The sequence below is a fragment of the Cyprinus carpio genome, unplaced genomic scaffold (genome assembly GCF_018340385.1).
Source record: "Cyprinus carpio isolate SPL01 unplaced genomic scaffold, ASM1834038v1 S000006643, whole genome shotgun sequence".
NCBI lineage: Eukaryota > Metazoa > Chordata > Actinopteri > Cypriniformes > Cyprinidae > Cyprinus > Cyprinus carpio.
Genome location: NW_024879270.1, coordinates 483,675 through 505,894, shown reverse-complemented (window position 1 = coordinate 505,894; position 22,220 = coordinate 483,675). Strand labels below are relative to the sequence as shown.

Genomic DNA, 22,220 nt, shown 5'->3' with positions numbered 1-22,220 from the left:
ACACTAAAACATCAGTGAAAATCAGATATAGCAACAAAGAATAAAAATGTATAAATAAACCAAAATTATTTAACTATCAGCTATGCATAAAAAAACACAACACCTCAAATGTATATTTTAAAAATAATTAAGCATGCAAGTAGAAACTATATTTGCATTCCTTTACTGTTGGCATTTTATTTTTTAATTATTTTAATTTTTTTTTAGTTTTTTACTTTATGTTGGAATTGTTAGCATTTCTTCCTCATTTTATAAAAGCATGTCTTTTAACAAACTGAACAAACCAACTTCACTGTAAAAGTCCCTGGATTTCCCCTAATGGCTCTTTGGCATTAAGTCAGTTCACAATCTGGTAGCCTATGCTAAGGAAGAAGCTGCTTTTTATAAACGGAACTAGCAATCAGTTCACTCATGAAGGAAAGATACTTTTTAATAGATATGCACTTCATCAAATTTTTAGGAGATTACTGTATGCAAACATTTACTATTTTTCCCATTTTTGGGTACCTTAGTTGTTTATTATTGTTGGCAAAAGCTATTTTCACTAACGCCATCTACCCACCCTTATATATACAGTATATATCTGACATGCTACTGTGATTTTGTGAAACTGTGGACCGAAAGGCCATGTTTTCCTGAAAATATACTTGATGATGATGATGATGATGAACCACCTGCTTCCAAGCAGAGGAGCAGATTTGAAGAACAACAAAAACAATGTTCTTCAGCAAGTTGCATGCAGTTTCTATTTTTCATCCATTAGAGGGCCAAAGTACAAAGTAGATCAGGGGTGTCAAACTCAGTTCCTTGAGGGCCAGAGCCCTGCAGAGTTTAGATTCAACCCTAATTAAACACACCTGATTGAAATAATCAAGTCCTTCAGGCTTATTTGAAAACTACATGGTATGTGTGTTGGAGCAGGGTTGGAAAAAAACTCTGCAGGGCTCCAGCCATCCAGGAATTGAGTTTGACACCTCTGCTTTTGATTAAATGTGCTGTAGGTAGGACTGACACAGAGTGGTTAAACTAGGTATTGCAGTCCAAATTCAAAATATTGGAGAGGGTTTTTTTCACTCGGCCCCTCCTTCTCAGACTTGACACACACAGGCTGCCAGATTGAAAACACCAACAGGAACGAGTGCACTTGAAGATTAATGAAATTAAATAAGCAGTGTTTTCCACCAGCTGGTAACCTGGAAGTGGGCAGGTTTCACAAACCAAAACGGAGGCCAACATTCCAGTCGGAAACCTCATTTTCAAAGGAGAATAACTGACTGTAGCATTGTTTTTCAGATAAACAAGTATGTTAACTTAGCATGTTTCTTAAATATCTGCAAACATATTATAATATTTTTATGCTTTAGTAGAGTCAAAAACTTACATACAGCACCTTTAAAAAAATGTATGATTTAAAGTCCTGTAATAAGTTTTATTATGATTATTATTATTATAGATTGACAGCCCTAGTACTTATCCTATAATATTTAAAAACACTCAAAGCAGGAACTGACCACTCCTCCCCCGTGAGAAAGGAGATCTTTTAAAGCAGCTTTTGAGGAAACACTTACACAGAAACACTTTCCCTGTCAGACACCTGGCTCTTCAGTACATTGTGAGGTATGTTTTTACAATTTCAGTTTAAATTTTAGCATTACTTACTAGATAAGTTATTTATTTATTACTTAATGGGAATCTTGTTATGAATATTAGGTTATAAATATAAACATATGAAAGATAAATGTGTTGAAGCTCAAAGGGTTGACTGGAATGCCACGGTCTTGCACTTGATTGTCAAGAAATATACAGTACATGCTGATCAAATATATCTTAAAATTGCTGTTAGTTACTTCAAATAATAGCAACTTTTTTATATAAGCAATAATTATAAATGGGCTGACTTTATCTAAAATTGCTGCTTTCTTCTGTGCTGTGCTACTTAAAAGACAAAAGATTGTAAAAGAATTTGTTGATTCTAACATTCTGAAGGAAGCAGGTTTTTTTAATACACAACAAACTGAAGCACCTTCAACAGCTTATCACACAACTTACTATACACATTTTTTGAAAGTGAAGAAATCAAACCCCTGGCATGTTAATGTATTTACAAATGGCCACTGTTCATGCCCAAGCATTTACCTTGTTAAAATAGATGAGCAGTGTTAAAGTTATGTTTTATATTAATGTATGCAATTTTTGGAATGCAAGGCAACTTGCAGTAAGACAAACTGAAACATGACTGTGGTCATAAACACTGCTAAATTTATATATTTGTCTGAGCAGGGTCCTCAGATAAGCAGATGTGTTCTGGTCTTAGGTTCACTTCTCTATAATTTAAGGAAGTGACTTTTATGCAGCTGAACACATTTACATCCACTGGGTCATTTGATGTGAACTTCTGGTAAAACACTCTTTTAGCAATTTCAAGACCATGGGTTCCATTTAGAGTGAGCACACATAATATATTGTTGAAAGCAGTGTCAGTTTAAATAATCTGAATGAACGAATGGGAAAGTGGTGTTAGGATGCAGATACATAATACATACCATGTAAATATCAAATTATGTCACAAGCTGTAAGACACATACATCTCATATGTAAAATATTTTGTTTTACACAACAGGAATTGAGAGATGCAGCTGGTAATTTTCTTCCTGATGATACTGACACACACATATGCAGATTATCCTGCATTAAAAGCTGTTCTGTCAGAAAAGGGTCTCAGAGATGGTAAGTTCTTCACATGCACATGAAAGTCACTGCAATGATTGCATCTATACATCATATTTACACTAAGCCAGTCTTGCACTCCAAACTCCACTCACCATTGTCTGGTTGAGGTGGACAAAAGTAAACTGAGTAATGCCCCCATTCACACTGCCAGTGACATGCAATGACAGCTAAATGATCCCATTAATTTTAAATGGAGAAAGCAATGTTAACTTATCGTCACATATACCCTGAACTCTCAGTTGATTAACCCAAACCTGGCTTACTTGCGGTATTGTGGTTTCAAAAACGTTTCCGGTAGTAAGTTCAGTCAACTCAGAGTTTGTTCCCGGTTAACACACAAGACATTCTCAATAGAGTGACGAATCGTTGAGTCATCATGGAAACGGACGCTAAGAAAAAGCATGCCATGCTGCTTCTTTCGCCTTTTTTGTTCAATGGTCATTTACATACTTACTCCATATCATCATCTAATTGATAGTTGTGCAATCATTTTTCTTTTCTTTTTTTTGTTTAATCTTCTAAGCACTGAGAATAAGAATTATATTGTTTGTTTGATGCTAATTATACAATAAGAAATATAACATAAGTATTTTTATTATAGAAATACATTTTAGAAAAAGCAGATCCACGATGTGAGATGAGATGACAATAAAATATAACAAATATATTAGAATAAAATAAACCTTACCTTGCTATAATGTGACGTGACATACAGCCAAGTTTGGTGTCCCATACTCAGAATTTGTGCTCTGCATTTAACCCATCCAAAGTGCACACACACAGCAGTGAACACACCATGAACACACACCCGGAGCAGCATAATTAGTATATATTGATAACTGTTATATATGACAATAAATATTATAACATATTAGAATATTACCTTATATATTACTTATAATAGTACTTTATGATTAACATATCATACAACTATATATTTGATAACTATATTGTAATCATGTATAATACTATAAGGTCACACATGTGCTGATAGCACTGAAGTAAACTAACCCTGAAACATAACCTACTCCAGTGCAGGTTATGTTCAGGGAATAAGTTGCTTTGGTTTCTTACATACTCTGAGAGTTAACTCCGTTTTTGGAACCAAAAGCTGAAAGCTGAGCGATGAAAAGTCCATTGCATTTGTAGTGGTTAAACTTACCCTTTTTATATTAAAAAAGTTACTCACAGCAAACACATTCCCTCAAGATGGTTAATTTTTAGTGGTTGCTAAGTTCTGAGACTTATTTTTTATTGTTATGGTATGCTACAAGAGCTGTGTTTTCTTGCATTTGTGTTTCTTTCTCTGTTTTCCATTTGGCTCCTCCTACTTATTAGTCCATCTGGCAGGTAGCTGATAGCAGTGTTAATTTTGACAGGAATTTTGCTTTAGATTTAGTCAAAGATTTTTGACTAAAATCCCATTTAGTTTTAGTCATATTTTAGTCATCTGAATTGTTTTTAGTTGTAGTCTAGTTTTAGTCAACTAAATATCATAAGATTTTAGTCTACTAAATCTACAGTAATTTTAGTCATCTAAAACCTAATAGGTTTAGTTACAGTGCATTTATTTAGCATTTCTCAAAAAATTCCAAACTCATTATATAGGTTTGATATTTAGGTTTTATCATGATAGACACCGACTTAACTGCAGTGACACATAAAACGAAAAATTAAATAAAACCTCTTCTTATAAGAACAAGAGCATGGTCTTCTTTTTTAATGAAAAACCAATGGTTATATAGGCTAATTATGCATTGTTTATAGCAACTTGCTTACCATATTCTTCATTCTTTCAAGCAGACATGTTTATTTCTGTAAATAAATTTAGATTAATCTTTGGGGCTACTAAAGGTTTTCAGTGAGGAGCAGTGTGTGATTTTCTGTCTTTCTTTTTTTGCTTGATTAACATCAATGACTCAAACAGTAGCAACTAAATTAGGCTGCTGTCTCTTTAAAACCGATTGCACAGCTGCAATGGATGCAATGCACTGATACTGACACATTCTCCCTACTGTTTAAGTTCACTTAAGATGTTATCAACTGTGTTTACATGAATACTCGTCAAAACTGACAATTCAACATCATTTGGTGTGTAATTCTCCGTTCATGCGACGCAAAACAGTACTCGTACGCTGTGAGACACACTTTCTGTTTTTGTTTGCTTCAGTGTCTGCGCTCTGAAAACCGGTGTTCTGTCGATTTGTCCCACCCTGTCAGATTTTGCTACCTCCCATTAAAACAGTGGGTAGTACAATTCGACAACGAAAAATGCTACCTGTAAAGTTACGGTTTATTAACGTCTAAACCTGCCACAGCCTTAAACCTACCCTTACAGTAATGCAAATACAGTAATTATGTGTTATATTTGTGGTTGTAGCTGGAAGGGTTACAGCTACAGGAAACCAACAATGAATAATTTTTTCTACTTATTAGCCTACCTACACCTACCCCAAACCTAAACCTACACTTTCAGTAATGCAGATACATTAAATATTGATGTTCAGCATGAGATAAAGGATGCAATAGTGATGTGCACAGATGTTGAGATGGTAAGAAAATCTGACAGGTAGGATAAAATGTCAGGACACCGGACTGAATTGAGTTCTCTCTTGTGTGGTCAGATTTATCTGTATGTCTGCTCTTCTCTTACTCCCACATATTGACATTTTTGACCATTTTATGCGATGTGCAGCAAGTGTATGTTAGCTTATGTTCCGCCGGTTCATATGTATGCATCTAACCTCTGACCTAAGTAGCAGATTAATTCTGAATGAATCTCTTCCCAAATCGTCCCACCCTAACATTTGTCTCATTTTTATTCATTGATGAAAATGTCAATAGATGTACGTCATAGTTTTTGTCATTCAAAAAGAGTTTTTGTTCGTTATCGTCTTGTTGTCATCAGTGAAAAAAAATGTAGTTGACGACAATTATGATGAAAATTATTCATCAACGAAATTAACACTGGCTAATAACGCCCAACTGCGCCATTTTTACCAGTCAAGAGTGAGGCAGCATAAAAGCAGAGAAGAAACTGAGTTTGAGAAACTTCCCCCCAAGAACTTTCTTTTTTTTTTTAAACTGATCAGCTCTTCGCAGCCGCACAGAGACACACCCACTCATGCACACACACTCACGGATGAGTCAGTGAACCCATGAACCGTGACAGTACCCCTCCTTCTAAGAGCTCCTCTCAGTCAGTCCAATACAGTCCACCAAGTATTGGAATCCGCGTCCTCTCTGCCTCGAGTCCAGGATACGGTTTACCGAATAAGTAGGTTCCCCTTCTATGAGGCGCGGCAGTGGAGGAACCGGGGAAAGTGGATTAAGGGGAGAATGAAAAACGGGCTCGAATTCTCCTGTACGCAGGGATGAGTTTGAGATGGACTGCCACTGGACTAAGAATCTTAGTGACAGGAAATGGGCCAATAAATTTGGGAGCCAACTTATTACATACGGAGCGGAGTGGAATATTCATGGTAGAAAGCCACACTTTTTGACCAGCCACGTAGATGGGAGGCTTCGACCGGTGGCGATCGGCCTTAGCCTTGGTGCATGCTCCCGCCTGAAGAAGAGCCTCTTGTGCTTGTCTCCAGGTGCGACGACACCTCTGGACGAAGGCGTGAGCCAAGGGGTCTGCGACTACGGATTCCATACTGGGAAAAAGGGGTGGCTGGTAATCTATACTACACTCGAATGGTGAAAGACGTATGGACGACACTGGTAATGACACTGGTAACCCATGACAGTTGCTGACACCAGGAAGTGGGATTCGTAGTGACCGAACATCACAACACCCTCTCCAGATCCTGGTTGGCCCACTCAGTTTGGGCGTTGGTCTGAGGGTCTCTTGCCCCCAGTAGCCGACAAAATTCTCTCCAAAATTTGGATACAAATTGGGGGCCCCTGTCGGAAACCACATCTATCGGGAGGCCATGAATGCGAAAGACGTGATTTACGACAGTAACTGCCATCTCCTTGGCAGAGGGTAATTTGGGAAAGGGAATAAAGTGAGCCACCTTCAAGAATCTGTCCACTACGGTCAAAACAACCGTATTGCCCAGGGAGGGCAGTCACAAAATCGAGTGCGATATGGGACCAGGGTCTCGAAGGGACAGACAGCAGTTGGAGTAACCCCTGTGCAGGTCGATTGGAAGTCTTACTCCACGCACAAACTAAACAAAACCTAAGCTGTCATGAGCCATGGCACGCCACCAGAATCGTTTAACCAGAAAAAATGGTACGACCGATTCCTGGATAACAAGCCACGTTGGAACAGTGACCCCACCGAATTACGTTCGACCGTAACCCCTCCGGCACAAACAATCGACAATCCCTGGGCATCTGGGGGGAGGCGCTACCCCTTCTAAGGCTGTGCGAACCTTCAACTTGATCTCCCAAGTGAGCGTAGAGACAACCAATCTATCGTGTATAATGCACTCAGGTGACGGCGGGCGTTCTGAATGATCAAAAATGCATGACAGCGCGTCGGGCTTAATATTCTTAGAACCTGGGCGGTAGAAGAGGGAGAAATCGAAACGACTGAAAAACAGCGAGCCTGCCTGGAGTTAAGGCATTTGGCAGATCTGATGTACTCAAGGTTCTTGTGATCGGTCCAGACTATGAAGGGAACCCCCGAACCCTCTAACCAATGATGCCACTCCTCCAACGCTAACTTGACGGCCAGCAACTCTCTGTTACCAATGTTGTAATTGCGTTTGACTGGGGATAATCCATGAGAAAGAAACGCACATGGATGCATCTTATTGTCCGAAACGGCACGCTGAGAAAGAACTGCACCTACCCCCACCTCTGAGACGTCGACCTCCACCATGAACTGATGTGTGGAACCAGGGGCCATTAGAATGGGAGCCGAAATGAAGTGGCTCTTGAGTTTAGAAAATGCAGTTTTGGTTGCACCGGACCACCTGAACGTCGTCTTGGTGGAGGTCAAGGCTGTCAGAGGAGATGCTAGTTGGCTGAAATTGTGAATGAAACACTGGTAGAAATTAGCGAACCCCAGAAATCTCTGCAGGGCCTTGCGGGAATCAGGGTTTGGCCAATCAACCACAGCCTTAACCTTGTTAGGATCCATGCAAACCTTCTCAGACTACATGATATAACCCAGAAAAGGAACCGACAGTGCATGAAATGCGCACTTCTCCGCCTTGACAAAAAGCCCATTCTTGAGCAGCCTCTGGAGCAGTCTTCTGACGTGTTGAACATGTTCCTGGAGAGAAGAAGAAATATATATGTCATCCAGGTAGACATATATGAATTGGTCAACCATATCTCTCAACACATCATTAACAAGTGCTTGGAAAACCGCAGGGGAGTTAGATAACCTGAAGGGCATAAACAAATATTCAAAGTGCCCCCTGGGGGTATTAAATGCTGTTTTCCACTCATCCCCCTTTCTTATGCGGACCAAATGGTAAGCGTTAGGTAAATCCAATCTGGTGTAGATGCATGCCCCCTGCAACCGCTCGAAAGCTAAAGACATCAACGGCAAAGGGTAAGTATTCTTTACCGTGATGTTATTCATGCCCCGGTAGTCAATGCAAGGTCGCTGGAACCATCCTTCTTCACGACAAAAAAAAAAAACCCTGCCTCTGCCGGAGAAGGTTGAATGAGCTTGGCTGCCAGAGAATCAGAAATATATTTTTCCATTGCCTCCCTCTCAGGAAAAGAAAGTGAGTATATCCTGCCTTTGGGCGGAGAAGTACGTGGAACTAGGTCTATGGCACAGTCGATGTGAAGCAAGAAAAGCAGCCCTGGACTTACTGAACACCTCCTTCAGGTCGTGGTACTCCCTCGGCATGTTTGACAGGTTCACCATCTCATCCTGAAACAAAACACAAGAGACAGGGCAACAAGCAGACACAAGACATGATGTGTAGCATTCTTTACTCCACGCCGATATGGAGTACTGATTCCAAGCCACAGTAAGGTTATGTTGAGTAAGCCATGGGTGGCCCAACCCAACAGGCGTCAATGGAGAGTCAGTGAGGTAAAACTTAATATGTTCATTGTGACTGACAGAAGTGGTAAGCGTCATTGTGGGAGTGGAGTGAGAAATGCCAGGCCACAACTGTCCATTAAGCGCCTTGACAAAAATCCTCTGACTCAGAGGAAACATCGGAATTTAAAGGTGTCTAACGAGTGCAAAGTCCAAAAAATTACCTTCCGATCCTGAATCAAGTTACACTCTGCACTCGTGGTCTCCGGTTGCCCATTGGAGTCTTACCTGGAGGAGAGTACTGGATGAGGGCTTCTTAAGTGAGGCTCCACCCGACAGTAGCCTCAAACCTGCTGTCAGGCTTGATCTTTTACTGGGCATTTGACTAAGAGATGTCCCACGGCCCCGCAGTACATACAAAGCCCTCGTCTTCTCCGGCATTCTCTCTCCTCCCAGGAAAGCCGAGCTCTCCCCACCTGCATGGTCTCATTGTCAGGAGAATGGCTGATCGCAAACCCAGGGTCTGTAGTAGAACAGCCAGGAAAACTCATACGCAGCGGACTAGGATTATGCTGGTCTCGTTGTTGCAGGCATGAATCCACACGCAAGGCCAAATCCACAAGACCGTCCAACTTGCCTGGTGACTCCAACATTATCATCTCTCTTTGAATGCGATCAGCCAGCCCATGCAGGAGCATGTCCCACTGCGCCTCCTTATTCCAAATACACTCTGCTGCCAGAGTTCCGGAACTCGATAGAATAGTCTGAAACTGTTCTGTCTTCTTGCTTGATATCAGCCATTCTCCTAGTCGCCTCGCGCCCTGCCACGGCGTGGTCGAAGACCAGTTTCATTTCCTGGGACAAGCGGCAGACGAGGATCAGCACGGATGTTGGTTCTCCCACACCGCCGTTCCCCACAGTGCGGACTTCCCCGACAGCAGTATCATAACAAACGCCACTCTTGATTCCTCCATGGCAAATGTTTGGGGCTGAAGTGAGAAGAAGATCGAACACTTGGTTAAAAGGCTCTACACATTTTAGGCTCACCGCCATACCTCTCTGGTGTGGGTAAACAAGGTTCAGAGTGTGGCACATCGACCGTTGGTCTTGGGGGAACAGGCGTTGTGGGTGGTGCAGTGGGCGATCTCAACAGCTGTACTTGGGTGGTGAGCTCAGACACCTGTGCTACCAGTGTTTGCACAGCCCATCCAGTTGCTAGCATCTGCTCCTCCTGCCAGTCCAGACAAGCATTACTGTTGGACAAAAGGTTCTGAAGATCAGATTCCTCCGCTGGATCCATGTTTGGTCAGTTCCTTCTGGCACAACACAAAAAGAGGTTGGATTCAATTGCGGTACAATCAAGGCTTTATTCAGAGTCTCAACAGACAATAGGTAGAGCGAGGAAGATCGTGTCCAACTTGGTGGCAGGGTAGTGCAGGGACGCAATGGGCAACCTCACTGAAGATGGCAGAACAGCAACTCCAACCCAGAGATGGGAGGTCAGGAATCCAGAAACACCAGACAAACAGACACAAACTGACACTAGGAACTGACAAAACAAGACAGGGTTAACTCTCCTTAAATAGAGCCAGGTAAACAAACTGATCAGCTCTCCACAGCTGCACAGAGACACACCCACTCATGCACACACAACACTCACGGATGAGTCAGTGAATCCATGAACTGTGACAGTCTCCTATGTTTACATTTGCAGTTAAGTGTGGAGATTAATGTTATGATTTACTGTTATTAGATTGTAACTGGTTTGTTAGTTACTTTATTGATTGATACTTTGTTTATTTGTAAGCTGTAGGGTGGAGGGGGCATTTTAGTTTATAGCAGGGGTGCCTGAACTCGGTCCTGGAGGCCCGGTGTCCTGCAGAGTTTAGATCCAACCCCATTTAAACACACCTGAACCAGCTAATCAAGCTCTTACTAGGCATACTATAAACTTCCCGGTAGATCTGTTGAGGCAAGTTGGAGCTAAACATACAATGTGGTGTTGTAGATATTTATGTTTTTATGTGTTCAGTGTCTCAAATGATGGCCGTTTGGATACAAAACAAACTGAAGAGTACTGAATTCCCAGAGGTCCGGGGTGGGGTGGACATTGGGATCGGCACTGTCAACTATGTCATCTCAAAGTCAGTACACGGTACACTGACAAACAGTTAAACCAAATGAACAAATACATCACATGTGATGAACAGTTGTTAAAGCATATACATATAAATTTACTCAATAATCTGTGAATCTGTTTTTTATTTATTTATTTTTTATTTTTTTGTCTCCAGCATGCAGGTTGTGCAGTGCAGCATGTCAGGCCAATCAATGGAATTTAAACAGGGAACAGGTGTATCTGTGGAAGTCAGTCAACTCTCATTAGCCATCACAGGCAGCTGGGCAACACAGTTTGGCATCATGTAAGTAAACCAGTGAATTACTGGAAGGAGGATGAAATAATTTGCAATCATATCAGTTTGACGGTTCAGGTGATCTTGGAAGCAAATAACATGTTCTATCAGAGGTGAATAGTAACAGAGTAAAAATACTGGTACATTTTTCAAGTATCTGTACATATTAAGAGTATTTTTATTTTGAGAACATTTCATAATACTTTTTACTCAACAACATTTCTTAAAAACATGTAATTCCTTGTCATTTTGAACAAGACAAATCATCGCCCACTCTGAGATGTGATATCTGTAAACTTGAAGTGAGCAACAGTTCTATGGTCAGAAACACCTTGCTGATGAACAGATAATTGTCAAACTAGTTAGAACTGATAGAAAGGATACAGTTACTTTTTACAGTTGTGGTAAACAGAATAGCATCTCAGAATCCCACCTTTCACACAACACAAATGTGTGATGCTGATGATACAGGAGCCGGCGTTCTGATGTAGAACATGCATGCACTGCACCTTGTTTACAAGCAGAGGGACGCACACATATGTGCAGTGGCGGACTGGGACAGTAAATCAGGCCGGGAATTTGACTCCACCCCAGGCCACCTCTGTTGGTGCAGTCACCACCACCCAATTCATGTGTCCATCAGACTGCTAAACTTGTAGGCTAACCCTGTTAGTTGATGTTACAGGTAGACTACCATACATAATATGAATGGATAAATAAATAAACCCTCAAAAACTCACTAGGAATACACCATTTATATCATCTTTCCCTGAATCCCTCTCTCTCTCACTCTGCACATCTAGTTTCTCTGCTATATGAAATAAGCACTTTCAATAATCTATATTAATTGTGCAGGCGTCAATTGTATGTCCCCATGATCACAGTCCTACTACTGATGATCTTATAAATCATAAAAGCACATATTGTTCTAAGAGTATAGCCAGCATGTTTAGTTTTGCTTATAGCTTAAACTTTACCGGAAGGTTCCTGCTCTGACTCAAAAGCTGAACTGTCCACCCCCCTTTTGTTTAACAGCAGGAGCACTTGGAGCCATTGTGTTAGTGTTGCTTACTTTTTTGGGTTCAATTTAAATGAATAAAAATTGTTGGTTAGAATAAATATTGTAGTCTAGAAATGGAAAATCAAAATTTCTGGTCAAATTTGGCACAAAAAAAAATACTGTGTCCCCATATGTAAAACAGTGTGCTAGTTTGTCATAAAGATGCTCTTTTAAAACTTCTATCATTACATATATTTGTAATTTTGTTTTAGAATAGTTTGTATCTATTGTAAGTCTCTTTGGATGAAAGCGTCCATCTGCCAAATGAATACGTAAATATAAGGGGTGGAACAGTTCAACTTTTTCACGGTTAGGTTTGTTTCATGGTTTTAGAGTCACTGTTTCGCTACTGTTGTATGTGCTATGTTTATGGAAAAAATATTGATACTTTCAAAAAATATATATTTTATCATATTATTAAGAATATTCTAACTACAAGCAACAGCACAAATAAATACAACAGAGTAAAGATACAAATAAAATAAACTGACTTTCAGGGTTTTTTAGGTAGGTATAGCATAGTTTTTAGGTACATAAATTGAATAAAGTAATCAAATGTAAAACAGCACTGCATTTTGGATTACAAATTAAAGAATCTTTATTAAAGTTACAAAAGCTTTTCAATCAAGAGCAGTGAGTGATTTCTTTGTTGTTGCTGTTCGATTAATATAAAGACTGTCACTTTAAAAGAATGCACTGATCCAGTGTTCGTATTCGTATTGAACAAGAGTGAATGGTTTGGCCACGGGTTTTTTTTTTTCATCGCTGTTGTTGTAATGTCTGGGAAGCCAGAATGTTCATCCATCAACAGAAACATATATTAACGGAACCCTGTTTGTTTTATGTGTTATTTATAGTAAACCATATTACAGATGCTTTGTCAGATTTAAGTTGAACAGCGTTTCCAGCGCGTGCTGAACCGTGTGTGGAGAACCGAACAGTTCGATTTTTTCAGTGAACCGTCCCACCCCTAGTAAATATAATGTAAATGTAATGCTGACCTACCTGCTCCCTTACTTGTGAACATGGCTGGGATTTTGCATCAACTTAATGCGTCTGTGGCCAGGGCTTTTCTCTTTTTTATACGTTCCCGCTCTGCTCCTCCTTTGCTTTTACGCTCTGTTTTTTTGCACGGTTTTCTAAGATGAAGCCTGCCTCTGGATATAGCCAATTAGGCAGTGCTTCGCTGATGTTGGGTCATGTGGTGGTGTCATTTTCACTCCTCGATCGCCTGATTCGTAGATTCATAAATCCGTCAATTAATTCGCAGTTGCCTCCCAGCCTATTGCACGTCAGCCTGATCGACTGCACAGCGGCAGCCGGCAGGCCAGAATGACCATCAGGCCACCGGGAAATGTTCCGGTGCTCCCGATGGCCAGTCCGCCCCTGCATATGTGTCATAGTACTCTTGTGAATGGTGGCAGAGACTGGCTTGGAAGAGAAGAAATCATTCAATAAAATTTGTTTTTTTTTCTTTTCACACAAAACATATTCTCTGGTCTTGAGCATGATAGTTCCCTTGCTGTCTATGCAGGATCAGAAAGCTTAAAAATCTGAAAAATCTTAATTTGTGTTCCGAAGATGAACAAAGGTCTCACAGGTTTGGAACTGCATTTTGTGGAATTCCTGGAATCACTCTACACTTAGAAACACACAGACTTGATTATAATTTTTTTATGATTGTAAGTTATGGTTTTACTGTAATTGTATGTTTCTCATGCCTATAATCAACAAATTAAAGGGTTGGTTCACCCAAAAATGAAAATTCTGTCATTAATTACTCACCTTCATGTCGTTTCAAATGTGTTTTAGATTTGTTAATATTTTTAACACAAATTAAGATATTTTTGATGGAATCTGAGAGCTGTCTGACCGTCCCATAGACAGCAATGTAACTGAAAAGTTCACAAGTCCAGGAGATCTGTAAAATAATCCATGTGACATCAGTGGTTCATCTGCAATTATACGAAGCTACGAGAATACTTTTTGTGCACAAAAGAAATAGAAATAACGACTTTATTCAGCAATTTGTCTCCTCAGCATCACCCTGTACACAGCATATGTTGTTCTGTGACAGCTGCGTCATGTCGGATAGGATGCGCTGTTTCCGTTCAGATCAAATCACAACAACGTAGGAAACAGCGTATCCGGCATGACGCAGCTGACACAGAACAGCATACGTTGTTTATGTTGTTTACGGGTGATGCTGAGGAGATGAATTGTTTAATAAAGTCATTTTTTTTGTGCACAAAAAGTATTCTCGTAGCTTCGTATAATTGTGGATAAACCACTGATGTCACATGGATTGTTTTACCGATCTCCTTGCTACGTTTCTGGACTTGGGAACATTTCAGTTGCGTTGCTGTCTATGCAGGGTCAGACAGCTCTCAGATTCTATCAAAAATATCTTAATTTGTGTTCCGAAGATGAACAAAGGTCTTATGGATTTGAAACGACATGAGGGTGAGTAATTAATGACAGAATTTTCATTTTTGGGTGAACTAACCCTTTAACCATTATGCTTTCACCATCTGCTATTCATGTCATTATAACTGGCAAGTTAAGAATCATGAAGTATGTTGTGTTTAGTGTCTATGTACTGGATTTTACATTTTAGAAATGTGCATTATACATCAATAAGATGTGTTAATAAGACATCTGCAACATCAAGGAGTTATGTAGTTATTTGAATATGTAAAATTATTGTCTTTTGTTCTATGATTGCAGCCATGATGGTGGCTCATTTGATCTGGCCGTGTACAATATCAATATCAACACCCTCCTAGGGTTGGGGGATGAAGCTGGTCGACTCTCCATCACTACCATTTCCTGTAGTGATGACATAGGAGGTGTGCACATTCAGTTCCACGGAGGTGCTAGGTAAGACCAGTTTTAAAACAAACTTTGGTTAACAAAACATAAAATACCTAGATTTGAAGTGCTACCTAAAGATATGCATAACAACTGTGTATATCTGTCATGACTTAATTGTGACTTCCACTAATGAAGCTGTTAATCACAGTCATAGTTGCCAATTTCCTACAGAAATGCATATTCTGCATATTTCCCACAGAAAGATATTCCCCATTCATTTTAACAGATCAAAAAATTGATAGGGAACCTCTGATAGGGAAAATGATTTGTAGATTTTACATTGGTCTTCGGTGGATCATAATAAATTCAGTGCATCATTAGAGTTTGCACTTTAAATACTTTGCATTTTGATTAAAATAGAAACTTCAACACTACCATCATCTCGTACATAAGTAGCAGTGGTGCTACTTCTTCACATTATCAGTCGTCTACATCTGTCTTGGCGACCATTATTTTAGAATTTATCATTTTGAGCTTCCGGTATGCAGTTGAGTTAGTGTGCTACTCCGTAAATTTTTTATTATTTATTTTATTTTATTTTTTGTAGTTAATGGGAACGTTTAGGGCTTTCAATGATCTAGGACGACATCTACAACACCAAGTAACACTTTAATGCTAGTTGGAGCTTGTTTCGATCATTACTATGACTAAACCCAGGGACGTTTCCACTGTTCTTAATGAAGCTGATGACGCCGGCAACATGGCCACAATTGTTTTGGAGTTAACACCAGCTCTTGGCATTCTGGAGAACAAATGTCAGTCCCTGGAAAGGGATAATGAGGATTTAAAGTCTAAGGCAGATGATCTGGAAAACCATTTGAGGTGGAATAATCTTCGTATATTGGGTCCAGAGCACCTCCGTGGAAAGGGATAATGAGGATTTAAAGTCTTTGATGTTGTGTTTTTTTCGTGTGTTTGGAGAGTTGCACTATAAGGAATCCAAGATTTTGATCTTCCCTGACTTCTCTGTGGAACTCAAGAAATGACAGAATCAGTTTAAGTCAGTTAAGTCCAACCCACATGGAGCAGGTGTCAAATTAAGAATGTTGTATCCCTGCAGACCTCTCCTCTCAATCAACAGCGAATCGCGCAGTTTTGACAACCCTGATGCCGCTTTGACATTTCTTACTACCGTGATTAACCCCAAACAGTCCAATAAGATGCAGATACAGGTAGCTAGCTGACTAGCTACCTCTCAAACTCTGATGCAGGGAAATGCTTCAGAATCCAAAGGTTGATGGTGGTATGCCCTTCCTAATATCCAATTTTACTAATGGGTGGCAAATATACACTCTACACCAGTGGTTCTCAAACCTGTCCTGGAGTAGGGAGACATACAAAATGTGCAGTGCTAGGGGTACTTCATGGAGAGGTTTGAGAACCACTGCTCTACACTTTTCTGATTTCAGAGTCATTTTGGGCTCTGTGATTGGATCCCACCTCGGGTCAGTATTTAAGAGGGTTCTTGATCCCCAGCCTCACCAGCCACACTTCTGTTTGGTCCTCTTACTGCTTTCTCATGTTTTCCTTATGGTAGTTCCATAGTCCACCAATCATTATGAATTTGGTCCCAATTTCGAACCCATTTCAGCCTTTAACGTTTGCCAATGGTTTCACCTATTAATCATAATCCGGTTTCCCCTCCCTCACTTAATGATAAAGCATTTAATATTTGGCAGAGAGCAGGTATCTCAGTTGTAAACAATATCTACATTGATAATATTTGTCCCAGCTTCTCTCAGTTAACACAAAAATTCACCCTTTCTAGTGTTCATTTTTTTAGATACTTGCAGTTCCGAAACTTTGTTAAAAACTAATTTCCCAACTTTCTGAATCTTCCACCAAAATCCCATCTAGATCAAATTCTTGAAGTACCCTTAGATAAAAAGGGTGTATTGTGTATTCTATACAGGCTGATCTCCTCTATTTCTCCCCCCTCTCTCATTTTTATTAAGCAACAGTGTGAGTCAGAGCTCTTCCTCACATTTGAAGATGAGGTCTGGAGCCAGATCTTTTTCCGTGTCCATACCTCTTTTATTTGTACACAACATAGTCTTATTCAATTAAAATTTATTCACCAAATTTATTGGACAAAATTGAGGCTGGGAGAAATTTGGCATGATGTTGATCCTATAAGTGATCGTTGTCATCAGGCCCCTGCAGACTTAATACATATTATGTTTTTGTTATCTCCATCCATAACTTCTTTTTGGCTATCAATTTTTAAATGTTTTTCCTCTGTGACAAAGAAACAGATCAATCCTTGTCCTTTGGTTGCCCTTTTTGGACTTCCTCCAAATGTCACAGGTTTGCCTGGATGTTCTGCAAACGCGTTTGCCTTTTCCATATTACTAGCTAGATGGCATATTTTTTGCTATGGAAACAAAATCTTCCTCCATCTTTTGATTCCTGGCTGCTAGATGTAATGAGCTTCATTCATTTGGAAAAAAGAAATTAGGTACACAATAAAGGGCAATACTGGCATATTTTCTGAAACTATATATATTTTTCTGTAGTTGGTCAATCTAATCTAGGATGTCCTTATGATTGTGGCCTGATTTTGATCAAAAGTGTATTGAGTACACTGCACTGTAGGTACATAATTTATATTTAATGTTTTGTAAATGTAAATGTGTACAGTATACATGGACAATTACTTTTATTTTTGTTTCTAAACTCTGATTCAGAGTTTATACTATTCATAATTGACATACACTATGTATTGAGGGCCTTTTTGTTTTTGTTGGGAACACTTTATAATAACTTTCATTAATAAACATTATATAATGCTTAGCAGAACAGTAGTTAATAAATATTCACATAGCAATATAAGATCATTTGCTTATTTATGTTTACTAATGAACTTACTAAACATTCTCTAATGATTAACATATCATTATTTCATGTAAATAATCATGCGTACAAATGTCATTCAACTTTCATTTCATGTGATCATGCACTTCTTGAAAATCTTCAAATGATTTTAACAGATGTTATACAATGATTTTAAGCTTTTTTTAATGCACAACACTTTTGCTGCTACTGAGGTGTGATACGGTTAAGGTTAGGGTCGGGTTTGGTGGTATGGGTAGGTTTAAGGTAGTGACTCCCAATCCTGGTGCTGAATAACCCCCAACACTGCACATTTTAGATGTCACCCTATTCAAACACAACTGATTCAACTCATCAGCTCATTAGTGAAGACTCAAGAGCTCAAATGTGTGTGTCAGATAAGAGAGACACCAAAAGCGTGCAGTGTTGGGGGTTCTCAAGGACCAGGATTGGTAACCGCTGGTTTAAGGTTCGGTTAAGGGGTCAGAAGTGTACAGGTTCAAATTAAGGAAACATGGTTCAATCTGTTTATATTACATTGTTTTGATAAATGAACAAGTATTTTCTTAAAATTTAGATTTGTTTTCTCCTGTTGATGTATGATTAAAGGGATATCCTGTTTAATGATATACAGTTTTTATAATATTTTTATTATAAAATTTTTATATTTTTATTATAAAATTTTATATACATTTTTATAATATAAGTGCTGAGGCAATAAAAACATGTTTTGCACCCAAATAACAAGGTGCATGATGTCTTTAGCAAGCATTTAACTAAAATTAACTAACCACCATTTAAAACAAACGTTACAGCAGCTAAAAGTCCAATGTCCATAAAGATACTAAAAGATTAGTAAACATTTATAAACATTTACAAATGATGAATAGTTTCAACTTTAGATTGGCTACTGCAAGAACATGAACAAATGATTAATAAATAATTCGTTAAGGTGTGTAAATAGGGTAAATTCAGGTCTTTCGGGAAACTTTTTGCCATCAAGATGACTGCTCATAAATATATTAATGATTAGTAAATATTTATAAACATTTGCAAATGATGAATAGTTTATACTTTAGATTAGTTACTACTAATACATTACTTGTTAGTTATTTGTAAAGACAGGGAAAAATCACACAACATCCAATGGGTAGAACCGACAAAGGAAGACTGAACAAACAGGAACTTAAATACAAGGGTTAATTACTAAACACAGGTGTCAGAAATCATAATCAAACTAAACGAGGACAGGAACATGACAAAATAAGGAAAAACAGAAACAGGAGCAAAACATGATGCAGAACAGTCCAGAATCCTGACATATCGCCCCCTCCCGGAAGGTGCGAGACAGGAGGGACTTGAAGCAGGAGGAGTCCAGCTGAACCCAGGCCACAGCCATAATGACGGCTCACGGTGGAGCCGACGGAGGGAGGAGCCATGGAGAAGGAATGGGTGCCAACTCCAGGGGGCTGACCAATGGCGGCGGAGCTGGTGGTGGAGGAGCCCGAGGCGGAGAGCCGCTGAGCCAGGGCAATAGGGAGGATCCGGAGGTCCTAGGTGGAGCAGATGGCATCGGTGACTCTGGATCGCACCATACTCAGCCCACTCTCAGTCGCAGTGCGGGGTGGGGGGATCCTCTCCGCACTCACACAGTCCGCGGCTTTCTCCCTCGTGGTGGGCTCTGTAGCAGACTCTCGCACCTGGACTGACATCATGGCCTCCGGCTCCGCAGCGATCCTCAGCTTTGACGCTCTCTCTGGCAATGGCTCGTCGTTCACAGCGGGCTCTGGCTCTCCGTCAACAGTGGGCTTGGGCTGATGCTCTGCACTGCCGGGAGATGTTGGGCTGGGCACTGGGTCTCGAATTCCACTCGAGGACCATCTTAGGACGATGGCGCGCTGCATAAGGTGTTCAGGCTAGCGTCATAGAATGCACAGAATGCATTGTCTGGGTAGCTGGTAAGTTCAGCGAGGGCCAGAAACAGTCTGGTATGGTCCTCAACTGAGTACTCCCCCTGCTCCAGCAGGAGGAGGAATTCAGGGCGAAAGAAGGGATCCATAGACACAATGGGAAACACTACAGAAACAAAAAGTCTGAGAGAAAAACGGAAACAAAAATGGAGGGAACACATGGATGTAACTGTCACAATTTGTGCTGGGAGGAGCATGGAATGAGGAACAAGGAGCCGTGAAGTACATAAAGAGTCTTTAATCCTTGGAAAGACAGGGGAATCACACAACATCCACCAAGTAGAACCGACAAAGGAAGACTGAACAAACAGGAACTTAAATACAAGGGATAATTACTAAATACAGGTGTTAGGAATCATAATCAAACTAAACAAGGACAGGAACATGACCAAATAAGGAAAACGAACAGAAACAGGGGCAAAACACGACACAGAACGGTCCAGAATCCTGACAAGTAGAAGTCTACACAACAAATGAAGACCAAATATGTGACCTTTACACTCTGTGATTTTTTTTTTTTTTATTATTTCATTTCATATTCATTTTCCACACAGCATTTGTAAATGTAAAAAAGAGCATTGGGTCTTATATGAAAAGTACATTAAGAAGCTGGTAATTATTGTAGAATTTCTGTTAAAATCATTTGTAGATTTTTAAACAGTACATGATCATATGAATTAAAAGTTTAATGACATTTGTAAGCATTTCAAATTAAAGGGTTCATCGGATGCCCATTTTCCACAAGTTGATATGATTCTTTAGGGTCTTAATGATAAGTCTATAACGTATTTTGGGTAAAATTTCTCAGTGGTACTGTAAAAAACACCCTTTTTACCCTGTCAAAATCACCTCTGTTTTCAACACGCTGTTCAAGTCCATGTTGCTTTAAATACTAATGAGCTCTGCTCACCTCTGTGGGGTGACGAGCAGAAACCTTCAGCCACAAAACTGGTTAACTAGCACATTGTTAGTAAAGGCGATTTGCAAAGATTCACAAAAACCCTTACTCACTTCTTCTGTAGATGAAGCTGGATCATGAATGATTCGCGTAAATTTAAAACGCATTTAGGCAGATCGGGGATCAGTGCATTCCCTTCAAAACGAAAGTAAAACGTTAATGATCTGCGTCTTCAGATGTTGGGAGTAAAGGCTGATTTATACTTCTGCGTGGGACCTACGCCGTAGCCTACACATAGACACACAGCCTATTCCGTAGCCTACGCCATAACCTGACGTGCACCTCTCCAAAAATCAGCGTGTCAATTCTATGCGGACCGTGATTGGTCTCCTAGAACCCCTTCCTCCATATGTACTTGAGTTTCGTGTGTGTTTATAATGTGCACTTTATTCTATGCGGACCGCAAGCGCTGTGATATGTACTTGAGTTTCGTGTGTGTTTATAATGTGCACTTTAATATATTTTAATGTTACACCTTCTTATATAAAATAAAACAAAAGCAAAGAACAAGTGTCTTATTATTTATTATACTACATAGCATTATACATCAGTAGTTGTCCGCGACAAACAATGTTGATCTGTCATGGTACAAGTCCTTGTAGAGACTGAAAGAATGCCATATCTTCCCCTGTTCCGTTGTTGTCTCCTTTTTGTAGTTTTAAATAATGATTTAATGATTTGATATTTATTCGACGCCGTCACGCCTATAATGCTTCTCTGACGAGTCGCTTCTTCTTCCGCTTTTGCAGTGGTACTGCGGGTTACACCAGCAACATGCCCGCAGACACTGCAGACTGGCGGTTTGCATGTGTACTGCACGTCGATGTGTACAACAATGCAGAAGTATAAATAAAAACTGACGCATAGTCTACAGGGTAAAGGCTACGGCGTAGGTCCGACACAGAAGTATAAATCAGCCTTTAATGATAGCCATGCCATGTTCATTATTACATCCAACAACAGAACACCTCAATCACTTAGGAGACATGCTTTTCTTCCCCCACACCGGAGTCGACACAATGGCGGACAGCTCACAGCTCACTCAGGGCATACTCTGTGCTCAGAGTGGGTTTAAGGTAAGATGGCCTTGTCAATCAACCATCGTGGGAGGGGCTTGTGCAGAACAAAGTCATTCTGACAGGAATCTCAGAAAAGCCTGATTTGAGAAAGGGGATTTTTAAATAGGGATTTAAAAAAAAAACACTGGGTGGATTTTTATCATTATAGGGTGGAGGTGTAAGTTTATTTCAAGTGTAGTTTTGTGTTGGGACAGCAATTGAAGTGGATTTTGAATTATGTGACAAATTTTGATTTTGATCTGTTAATCATTAGGTAATGTTTAATAAGTACATTTGTATACGTTAACAAGCATGTTATCTCACATTTCTAGCTATGTGAATTTATATTAACTATTGAACTA

General features: G+C 39.7%; 1 protein-coding gene across 1 annotated transcript in view; it reads left to right on the top strand.

The window, feature by feature from the left end:
- The first annotated feature begins 1,282 nt into the window (after positions 1-1,282).
- bpifcl (BPI fold containing family C, like) overlaps positions 1,283-22,220 on the top strand; it is a 34,536-nt gene continuing 13,598 nt past the window's right edge. The window contains exons 1-6 of the mRNA XM_042755116.1: positions 1,283-1,301; positions 1,501-1,617; positions 2,621-2,727; positions 10,725-10,836; positions 10,987-11,115; positions 14,894-15,046. Coding sequence (XP_042611050.1) covers positions 2,631-2,727; positions 10,725-10,836; positions 10,987-11,115; positions 14,894-15,046 — 491 coding nt within the window. The 5' untranslated portion in view covers positions 1,283-1,301; positions 1,501-1,617; positions 2,621-2,630. The remainder of the gene's footprint in view (positions 1,302-1,500; positions 1,618-2,620; positions 2,728-10,724; positions 10,837-10,986; positions 11,116-14,893; positions 15,047-22,220) is intronic.